Here is an 11,966-nt window from a genome sequence, read left to right as displayed (position 1 = left end):
CTTCAGATTTTGCCACAGCATTTCTATGGGATTGAGGTCCACTCTTTGACTGGGCCAATCCAGAGTGCAAATCATCTTTCTCTTAAGCCATTCCTTGGTAGTTTTGCTGGAATGCTTTGGGTCGTTGTCTTGTTGCATAATCCGTTTTCGTCCCAGCTTCAACTTGCTGACTGATGGCAGGACATTCTGGTCACGAATTTGTTGATAGGCCTGGAAATTGATGGTTCCCTGGATAATATGGAGTCATCCAGGTCCAAAGACATAAAAACAGGCCCAGACCTTCACATTTCCACCCAACATGTTTCACTGTTGGGAGGAGGTTCTCTATATATGCAGTGTTGACTTTTTTCCAAACATGGTGCCTGTGATTGTGGCCATTTAATTAAATTTTGGACTCATCTGTCAAGATAATGAACTTCCAGAAAGCCTCTGGTTTGTCCAAGTGCTCTCTGGCAAAAGTTTAAATGGGCAACTTTGTTCTTTCTTGAGAGCCAAGGTGTCCTTCTAACAACTCTCCCATGAATGTCGTCAATTGATTTTTCACCTGGTTGTAGATGCATGTACATTTCTCCCAGATGCTGCCAGAGAAGTCTTCAACTCTCTGGAGGTGATGTGTGGATTGGCCGTTACCTGAATGATGATTTTTCTGGTGCAGAATAGTGTGAGATTTCATGGCCATCCATTCAATGGGCAGTCGCTGTGATGCTGAGGGCCCTCAATTTGTATGGTTTGTCTTACAGTGGATGGATGGAGCTGGAAACCTTTAGAGATGAACTTGTAGCTTTCTCCAGACTGATGGGCTATCACCACCTTCTTCCTGTTGTCCTCACCTGAGTCTGTTACCCAAGTGATTTTTCCTATGCAGCTGTGGTTCATTTACTTTTGCACATGCTCTGATTCCATGTTTCATATAGTCTGCTGGCAACTCACACGTTTTCCCTCAAAACAAGTAAATGGAACTGATTAACATAATCCTGAGAGAGAAAGAGAGAGAGAGAGAGAGAGAGAGAGAGAGAGAGATCAGTGTGTATTGGAATTACAAAATAGCAATCAAGGCTTGCAAGTATTTTTCTATTGTGCATAGTGTCTTTTTCTATAGTGTATACTCAAACAGTTTAGGATGGTATGTGGTATATGTCTAGTTTGCTTCAATATTTCCGGCAGTTATTCTCATCTAGTAAATGTATATAATTATATAATTTTAACAAGTTACAATATACACAGGCCTGAGTCAAACTGCCCAAAATAGGTATGGGTTTTGAATTGGAATTTCTGCCGGAAGTTCATGTTTTAGTCTTAGAAATGAAAAACCTCGACTGGTATGTAAAATAATTTGCTAAGAAACCCAATTTGATGTCACTATGACTACTCACCACGAGATGGCGATATTTTCCCGCGCTATTTGTCCAGGCTGTCATAACTAGTTTTATTGTCAATAATGTTTTGGCACATTTACATCTTAACACGCTTCCCCAATTTGACAATGTGTTTGTAATTTGTTCTTTTAGTTTTCTTTATGTTACGGCGAAACACCCTACATATTTGTTGACATTTATGCGTATGGAGAATAATGATATTGGAAACTATGGAACGACCCGAAACAACACAATTTCTTTTTTACTTTGTTTTTGTTCCGAGCAAAATGTTGTCAGTTGTTAAATACTAGCCGTGCAATAATACATTCTGTAAATGTTATTGTTCTTCAGAGCTAAACAAGTCCCTTACCAAATTTCACCCACGATTTAATATAACACTTGATCTCCTTGATGAGGACCTCGTGTCGGGTAATAAGGAATATATTTAATTAAACATTATGACTATCTCTAAATGCTTCACATACCAGTTGAATTCTTATTATTACTTTTTTACTGAGCTTTGCCAAAAACAAACAAAAACAGATTTGTTTGGGGTTCTAATGACCAGTCGAGCACCAACAGACCTGGTGGACACGGATTATGTCATTTACGCACCAGACCTGGTGTTAACATTAGACTCACATTAATGTCCAGGACCACCTTACTTCCTTCAAAAATACACTCCATGCAAAAAGCGTCTTCCAAATAAAAACTATTCTTGCACCAACATGACACACCTTCGTGCGCGTTTGGATAGCTTTCTGTGCACGTTTACGCGAATAAAATGTAAGAGTTTAACTGCATTACTGACGCCACACCGCTGAAAACCCAAAGCGTTACGAGTCAGATAACATCTCTGTTATATCTGATTCTGGAACAGACTGAGATCTATATTCATGCAAGACTGGAATGTTACAAATTTCTTTCAACACTTAAGATTTGCGCACTCAAAAGGTTCGTCTTTTTGCCTTCCAGCTCAGCTTTTACGAGATTTTATGCACTTACCGTATGCGCTTTAAATCTGCAATAAAGAACGTCGCATTTTTTTCGGTAGAAACTACTTAAGTAATACAGCTATAGTGATTTATCTCCACGTTGGCAAGGAGATATTGGCGTTCAAACCTAGACACTCCCTAAAATAATACAGAGTCCAGTCTGACAAATATTACTGTGTTGTAAGTAAAAGTTAATATGTAATTTGGGCCATATGGCATTTTAAATCCCAAGCGTTATTTTCACAGTGTTCGATCTGTGTAGATTTACCTAATGATGCCCAATTAGTCATTAAACAGGACTGAATACGAGGCTTGTGTGGATTCTCTCTCGCTAATATTTGCTCTCCAAATATTTCCTTTGAAACCTTTACAGCACATTTTATCTGCTGGCTAGGCAAGAGACATCTGTGATGGTTTTACGCCTCTGTATTTTTATAAATAAAACCACAATTGTTCCACATTTGCCTCTCGGGCTCTATTTGCTTATGCTTGAAAGAAAATGTAATAAAGGAGACTAGGTGATGGATTTATGATTTATCAAAAGCACTTTACCATATGGCAGTCGTCTTTAGGACAGATTTTCGAATGTTTGTTTAAAAACAAAAGAAACTCAATTCGATTAGCATGATACGTGACGTGAATTCTTATTGCTGCCCACTGATACAGGATGATGCCCAAGTCACGTGACCATTTGTCCCACACCAGCGTTTGTGAGAATAAATAAATAACAGTTCAGGGACTTATATTGAGATTTAGTTTGTATGGCGAGAGGTTTCACCTGGTTGGTCAAATTCTCTGAAATCATACGCCACCCTGAAAGAAATACCGTCCAGCGTCTAGTGTGGCTATAATTAGAAGTGACTTGCAAGGAAGGAACATGCGTCAAAAGCGCAAATTCGCACCTTGACTCAGAACCCTCAACAGTTTCATCTGTTATATCCTGTGTATGGGGACTTTGCTTTCTTAATTCTTTAGGGAGTATAAGTTATAGCCTTTTCCCATCTGAAGAGACAGTAACAGGACCCATTTATGGCCACATATTACTGATGCAAAAAACAAACAAACAAACAGCCTTATATCTACACCAATATAACCAATATACTATATGTCCACTGGGGTAATGCACTCGATATAACTGACGTTTTTTTGCTTACGGTTTCTTGGCCCCCTTTTTTGAATGCATAGAAAACACAGGCAAGGGGCGACTGGGTGGCCGAACTTTTCATTTTTGTACAGGTCGTATATATACGGACCAACCTGAGAACGAGCCATTCTATGATGATGCAGCAATATTTGCTTTTCTTGTAGCCTATCCGAGCGCGGGCTACGTCACCTTGATAAGGGTCCTTGGCTATATTTGAGAAGACATGGGTATCATCAGACTCGACAAAAGTGCGACCCAGCGCGCAAAGTCCGCCAAGGGCTCGCCAAGGGCAGCGGTCCGACTGGAAGAAAAGAATCTCACAAGTAAGTTATCGATTAACAATGATTCCATAAACCCATTATTGTGAGTGATTCAATGATCATGCATATTACCTGTATCACAAATGCATGTAGTGAAAGCTTGTTCCGTTCGTCTCAGGAAACTTGATCTACTGATGAGACGTTTTGAAATGAGCGACACAGATATGGTTATGACCAACGAAGGTTAGCATTTCATTTATTATTCTAAAATGTTAAAAATGAGTTGATTATGTTAAAAAAGCAACATTTTCTGACCAAAGCTCTGCACTATTCTATCCTTTTAGTGTTTTAATGGTTTTATCCTGCTTGGGTAGAAAGATTTGTCCTAAAAGTAACGCTATAACCTGAATGTCAGAAAATGTTTCAGTGACCGAAGCTACGAATGGGCTATACGCAGTAAAAACTAATATACTCTTTCCATTTTCCGCAGATCAAGGCAGCTTTAATCAGCTTGGAGGGAGGTTTCAGAATGGCCGCCCTCTGCCCACCCATCAGAGGAAGATGATGGTGGAGCTCGCGACAGAGGGCGTGCGCCCGTGCGAGATCTCCAGGATCCTTAAGGTACCCCTGATCTCAGCCCTACTGAACTCATTCGTCATCATGCAACTGTGCGAGCACCTTCCGAAAGAGTGAACGAAATGCAATTTGTAGGTGTCCAATGGCTGCGTGAGTAAGATCCTACGCTGGTATAAGCGCACTGGCCTTTGTGGTCCCAGGGCCACTGGAGGCAGCAGACCGCGGCTTCTCACGCCGGACGTTATCGCTACCATAGCGCAGTACAAGCGCGCCAGCCCGACGCTTTTTGCCTGGGAGATCCGCGAGAAGCTCTCAGCAGCGCGTGTTTGCAGAGCAGACAGAGTGCCTAGCGTGAGTAACCAGCTCTTATGATGCGCTTCTGTAGGCTTCACCCAACACTGTGGACTGTGAGCAGTGTAAACTTGACAGTGTAAACTTGCCAGTGTCAAATTAACAACACTTGTGTCCAGATGGCCTCAATTAAGCATTGAGTGTATTTATCACTGGTAATAACATAAAACGTTTTTTTTTAAAGAAAGACAAACTTGCTATCATTTATTTAAGTGGCTTAATTGAAAATAGATCCTGTAGCGCCTGTAAAATCATCCACTCTCACCATAAAGGCTTCATGAACTTGATGTAACGATCCTGTAAAATCAACCACTGTTCTTGTAAAGCTTCAGTGAGTTGTGGTGGATCTGTCCTGCAGGTATCTACTATTAACCGCCTTTTGAAGAAGCTTCAGTCTGGTGTGGACATGGAACCACTCATGTATGAAGGTAATGTGTTTAAGGCAATAATCACAGGGAAAGAAAGATATTTATTCAATGTCTACATATCAATATCTATTCAATATGTATTGGTATGTGTAATTTTGTATTAAGAATACAATATTGCAAAACACAGTGATGCTCACTGGTGACCATATTTCAATAGTGAACGAATGTCTTCCATGCAGGGAGAGTTTGTGCTAAAATGGATGAGGAAAAGCAGAGCTCGTGCATTCTAGGTAAAATGGATCAACAGGCAACAGCTAGTGACCCACAAAGATCCCAGCAGCACTGCAGGACACATTTCAGTCCTGAACAGAGTGAGATGCTAGAGAAAGGTGCTCCTCAGAGAGTACAAATTCCTTAACGTACAATATCTACCAGCTTTGTTTGCCAACCACACCACCAAATGCCACTTTAGCTGAAGTTATCCTCTTGTGAATCCTTTCTTTGCTCAGAGTCTCTTTGCAGACATTATCCTAACTTGTCTGCAAGAGAAACGCTGCCTGCAGTCACCCATCTATCACAAGACATCATAAAGGTAAATGATATGAAATGGTAACTGCAGCCTCAAGGGAAACATTATGGTTTATATAATACTCTATAATAGAACTGTCCCAAATCCTTAAGTTCAGCTATATAACTGTTAACTTAAACAATCGTGTTTTGTCCATATCTGCAATTAAAGAGTTGAATGCTGTTCTGGATGCAAATCACTGAACACAAAATACTTCATGAGTGAATTATTTTAAATATCATGAATGTTTTTGTGTTCCACCTGAAAATATGTGACTGACTTGCTGCTGGTGACATGAATGGTCACATAACTGGTCACATGACCACAAGAAGGCACATACACTGAAGGGAAGGAATTTCCCCAGCATGTGGACTGCTGTATAGTCTTTTAACCTGTTTTTCATAATGTAACCTGATGTACGTATTACCCTTAATATTTATAATGGGAAAAGGGGAACCTTAGGCCTTTTACATGTATACTGTATATGAAAAAGCCCAGTGAGAACATATTGGCAATGTGTATTGCCAAGACGTAAGCTTTGGATTCCACGAATGCTCCTTGGTACTGGAGACGCTGAGTGCAGTCCTGACCTTGGCATCTGCCCGTCCCTCTGAAGGTGTCCCTCTCAGACGGACGGGCCAAGACGAGGAGTGGGCTAAAGGCGGGGGACAGCGGCTGGACGGTGAACGGTAGGCCCGCGCCATCCTCCAGCTGTGCACCACTCATCGTCCTACATGACAAATGGAGCCCCAGGTTCCCCCCCTCGTGGCGCACAGAGGAACAAGATTAAAAGCCACGGCGATGAGCGGTTCCAGTCGCACGCCTTTGGCCAATCTGGCAACCCAAGACCAAATTGTTTTTTAGACCTTTCAGTATGCACCTTTAAAATGTCATTGCCTGCATTTGCCAGTTACATGTTTATGTACTTACATGCTCAGACTTATTGCAAATCCTAATGTGATACCATTAAAAAGTGACAAGTTGAGAACTAGGAGTAAACCAGTTGGACTTTCCCACAGGTTTGGCAGAGCCTCATTCTCTGGGAAGCAAAGCTGTTTCCTTCTCTCTGTCAGCACATTGGCTTTCTGACGGCGCAGCACTGCCAGGGACTAACTGCTTGGATAGGAGAACCTCCTCAGCTGCTCAAATGAGGCTGTTTCCGGTGCCCCAGAACACTGAAGCTGCCATTGGTCCATGGGCCCAGTGCAGCTCACTGAGAGAACGTTCCTCACTAGGCCAGTACATGGATGAAGCTCGTTTTTCCTGCTCTGGTCAGAGAGAAGAAGAATCTGCATACAGGTTCCCCCACTGAGTGTTGGTTCCTCTCAAGGTTTCTTCTTCATGCTCTTAGGGAGTTTTTCTTTGCCACTGTCACCCTTGGCTTGCTCACTGGACGCTTGGACTTGGGCACTTGTAAAGCTGCTTTGTGACAACTGTTGTAAAAAGCGCTATATAAATAAATGTTGATTTTTAAAATATAGATTGGCTCATTTCTCAGAATGGGAGAGTCATCTTTCATTCCCTGGGCAGTATATTAGATAGTGAGAGATTAAGGAGGACAACTGACATGTCTGTGGGATAATTGTACAGATATTGGGTGAGGTTATAGAGACCTTCAAGCTAGAGAGGTTGGAATTTTTGTATTGGAACAGCAGGGGGCGGCAAAGAGAAATCAGGCACTGATGTTGGGCTCATTCGGTTTTACAAACATCTCAGGCAGGTATGAGTGGCTAAACTCGTAGCTTTCAGAAGTACTTTATGAACAATTTGATTGGACAAATGGACAAAAGAATGAAAACATCTGTGGTATAAGGGCTCAATTAAGGTTTTATATATGGCTATGTTAATAAATAAGAGTCACATAGGTGTCGGTGTATTCTTATTTATTGCAAATGATCATGTTACAGCTGAAATAGCACAAAGAGAAGGATCAAAATTAGGACACCATATTTCAAATTGATAAAAAAATAGTGAGGAATGAAAGCCCATTGCTTCAGTACAGAGCGCATTGCGTTGTCAACGAGGTCTAAGGTCCGGGGGAGCGCTGCCAGAGGGAAGATGGTGATGTCAGATCCAGTCACATCCAGTCACATCAAGTTAGATCAAGTCAGATCCAGTCAGATCAAGTTAGATCCAGTCAGATCAAGTCAGATCCAGCCGGTGGTGACCAGTCAAGCCAGCGGGAACCAATTAAGCGAGCAGCCTCCTCCTACCCCCAGCCCAATAACACCGGGAACAACTTGTACAGCCTCCACCCAGGAGCAGCATACGCCCCTCTCACCCCCAAAAGATTTCAGGGGGAATCCTCTTGTGTTCTCAAATCTGGGAATCTCTGGGATCGTCCCTCACGACCACAGGGTTGGAGGAGTCCAGGACAGGAGAGCAGTGATGATCTCTGCATCCCGTTTTTCTGTCACGGTGAGCGAGGGGGGGGGGGGGGGGTGGTATCCGACAGAGTGGTGCACAACACAGAACATTTTCTGACATGACGAACACAATGATGATAATAATAAATACATTTACAAAGAGCGACAGGACACAATTCACAAACGGAGGGTAAAACATGAAGGTTTAGATACATATAGTAACAAGGGGCCAACAAGAGACTGATAACATAAGGGAAGCCAAGTGAAGTGGCAACAGTAACAATGGTGACAACAAATGCACAACACAAAACACACGCTCACTGTGGACCGTACCAAGGGCGCATATGGGGGGGGGGGGGGGTGGTTCTGCCGAACTGTTACACATGTATAATTGTGAAAAATAAAGCCAGCTGTCAAAGAGACCGTATGCAAGATATATTCCTTATTTTGTTTGTTGCCTTTTTTTTGACGGGGCAGATTTTCATTCGAAATTTTCGCTATACATTTTAATCTGCATTCCATGAATGACTGAGCCTCTTCAGAATACAAGTAGCAACTTAGTTCTTTTAATTTACTGTACATGATGGAGTTTACATTAGTTTAGCCCTCTGCAATTTTACATCACAGTATTAGACCTCTCTCTCTCTGTCTGTGTGTCTTTCTCTCCCTTCCCACACTCACTCAGTGAAAGGTTTGTGAAGGTTCTCCCCGTGCTCTTTGGCTACAGCTCACATACGTCTGCGCTGCAAAGGAAGAAGATCAAAATGTGGACACGAACCACTGTGCTGAGAACAGTGCCCTCCTGACACGACTGCTTGGTCTAGCATTAGCCTCTATATTAGTCAGGTCAACAAGCTTAACCTTAATAGAGATCCCATTAATCAAACATGTAAATGGCAGAATATAAGTCTGCAGGGTGCTACACTTCTTCCGCTGAGTTGTTGAATTCCTTGGCCTGCTGCACTTACATTAGCAGTTATTATAATGTTCTTGAGAAACTAATACTACTACTACTACTACCGCAAATAATAACAAGAAAAAGGAAAAGAAGAATTAGCGAGCTGCAGTATAACGCGCACTAATCAACGTACATTTCAAATGAACTTATGAAGAACTAATTAGATCAGGCTTTGTAGTGGGCCATGTATTCTATGGTCATTCTATGGCCATGTGTTCTTCGGTCATTCTATGGCCATGTGTTCTACGGTCATTCTATGGCCATGTGTTCTACGGTCATTCTATGGGCTTGTGTTCTATGGTCATTCTATGGCCATGTGTTCTACGGTCATTCTATGGCCATGTGTTCTACGGTCATTCTATGACCATGTGTTCTACGGTCATTCTATGGGCTTGTGTTCTATGGTCATTCTATGGGCTTGTGTTCTATGGTCATTCTATGGGCTTGTGTTCTATGGTCATTCTATGGGCTTGTGTTCTATGGTCATTCTATGGGCTTGTGTTCTATGGTCATTCTATGGGCTTGTGTTCTATGGTCATTCTATGGGCTTGTGTTCTATGGTCATTCTATGGGCTTGTGTTCTATGGTCATTCTATGGGCTTGTGTTCTGATCATCAATTCAAAGTGCTCAGTCATCAGCATCTCTGGGTTTCTTCTGCACTGGTCAAATGCTTTAAAATAGCTCTGTGGCTCTTCCTTCAGCTGGAACAGCTGCCTCTGCCGCTTGATAGACAGAACGCAGTGTGAAGGAGCCTGAACAATCAAATAGGAACATAACAATTAACCTGTAATGGCGGTTTGAGTTGAGCTTAATCTGTAAAGAATCAAAGCTGCTGGGTGCTTTAGTTTGTTTTAAAGAAGTCACTCTGTGTAAACAGACTTAAATTTCCAGGTCATTCTCTGATTGAGTGAGCAGTGACCTCTGACCTAGGGTGAAATAGAGGCAGAGGAGAAAACACTGCCCTTTCTCCTGATCTGGGGCTCCTTTCCTTCTTCTGGTCTGGGGGTCCTTTCCTTCTCTTGGACTGGGGCTCTTTCCTTCTTCTGGTCTGGGGGCTCTTTCCTTCTTCTGGTCTGGGGGTCCTGTCCTTCTGGTCTGGGAGTCCTGTCCTTCTCCTGGTCTGGGGGTCCTGTCCTTCTCCTGGTCTGGGGGCTCTTTCCTTCTCTTGGACTGGGGGCTCTTTCCTTCTTCTGGTCTGGGGGCTCTTTCCTTCTTCTGGTCTGGGGGCTCTTTCCTTCTTCTGGTCTGGGGGTCCTGTCCTTCTTCTGGTCTGGGGGTCCTTTCCTTCTCTTGGACTGGGGGCTCTTTCCTTCTTCTGGTCTGGGGGTCCTGTCCTTCTTCTGGTCTGGGGGTCCTGTCCTTCTTCTGGTCTGGGGGTCCTGTCCTTCTCCTGGTCTGGGGGTCCTGTCCTTCTCCTGGTCTGGGGGCTCTGTCCTTCTCCTGGTCTGGGGGCCCTGTCCTTCTCCTGGTCTGGGGGCCCTGTCCTTCTCCTGGTCTGGGGGCCCTGTCCTTCTCCTGGTCTGGGGGCCCTTTCCTTCTTTTGGTCTGTTTCCACTCATCAATCTTGTGCTCTTATCCATCAGCAGCAGGTCGATGAGCAACCTTCTGTGGAACTCACGTAATCACATAATTCCTGAGAATGCAATGAGGCACTAATGGGAACCATCAAGCAGTGGAGTAGAGAGAAACATACACACACACACAGAAAGAGAGAAAGAGACAGAGAGGCAGAAAGAAACACACATAAAGAGAGAGAGGTGCACTGTTACTAAAAATAATTTCCCACATTGGTAATTATGCCCAACAACTACATGTTCAATCACATGGCAAGATGAAATCAAAACTGAATGCATATCTACTGCTGAAATGTTGAAATCAAAACAATCAACTGAAATATCTATTGTCTATTAACCGTTTAATTTAATACAAAATTCACCATTACAGATAATCTTAAAATACTGTTAAAGAAAGCTTCCAATTATTTACAAAAGAACAAAAAAGTTGTCAAACTCCTGGTCACTGTAGTTGCAGATTTAAAATCAATAAAAAATGTATAACTTGCTTTAGTGAGTCGTATCAGCAAAGGCCAGCAGCTCATACAGGGAATGACAGCACTCAGGAAGAAGAAACAGGCACATATCTCAATGCAGTGTTTGGAATGCACAGTTTATATGAAAAACTATTTACATAATGAAATATTTGCAATCCTTTATCTCATAAAATGGCCAGGAACATTAAAAAATATATTGTGTCAGTTAAACAAATCTGTTCAGCTTTCCTTAACTGTTTTGTCTTGTTTAGTAACCCATTTTGCTTCAGTATTTGTAGTGGAGGTCAGTATGTAAAGTCAGCTTGCGCACTAACATTGCCCTCTGTTGAGAGTGAGGCATTTATGGTTTATAGACCTGCAGGGAGCTATCTTTCACCCAGAACACTCTGTTATGGTACGTAAACAAATTATGTGCTTATGAATCATATATTATCCCTTTGTTCCTTTTATAAAGTCATGTCTTTAAAGTACATGCCAGAATTAACATTAACGTTTTGTGAAATAATATTGCTGGAACAATCTTAGTCCATCATCATGATTTCACTATAAATAAATACCTTACAATTTAGACAAAACACACCATGAGAGGGGAAGGCCCTTCACATATTTGTAAGCCAGATCTATGAGACCTATAGAGTACCAGCAATATACTCATAAGAGCAAAAACTCAAGCAAACGTAGTAATTCCACAGCCCCAACGGGGGCCACAGTGTGCTCCATACTGGAGAATGACAAGCTCTTTAACTCCCTCCATAACACGCACCACATGTACAGCATCACTTCTAAGGTTAGACTTAGGCAGCTTATATATATATATATATATATATATATATATATATATATATATATATATATATATATATATATATATATATATATATATATATATGTGTATATTTATATATATATATATATATATATATATATATATATATATATATATATATATATATATATATATATATATTGCGGAA

The 11,966-nt window shown here is 41.8% G+C and overlaps 1 protein-coding gene across 1 annotated transcript; it reads left to right on the top strand.

Annotated features, from left to right (window-relative positions):
* Positions 1 to 3,748: 3,748 nt before the first annotated feature.
* pax4 (paired box 4) lies at positions 3,749 to 7,045 on the top strand. Its single transcript, XM_077004582.1, has 5 exons — positions 3,749 to 3,817; positions 3,933 to 3,997; positions 4,245 to 4,375; positions 4,466 to 4,681; positions 5,040 to 7,045. The coding sequence occupies exons 2-5, from the start codon at positions 3,949 to 3,951 to the stop codon at positions 5,211 to 5,213; spliced, it is 570 nt and encodes a 189-aa protein (XP_076860697.1). The 5' UTR covers positions 3,749 to 3,817; positions 3,933 to 3,948; the 3' UTR covers positions 5,214 to 7,045.
* The last annotated feature ends 4,921 nt before the right edge of the window (positions 7,046 to 11,966 follow it).

Source organism: Brachyhypopomus gauderio, chromosome 5, assembly GCF_052324685.1.
Source record: "Brachyhypopomus gauderio isolate BG-103 chromosome 5, BGAUD_0.2, whole genome shotgun sequence".
NCBI lineage: Eukaryota > Metazoa > Chordata > Actinopteri > Gymnotiformes > Hypopomidae > Brachyhypopomus > Brachyhypopomus gauderio.
Note: the sequence above shows the minus strand (reverse complement) of the source record. Positions and strands in the feature narration are given on the sequence as shown.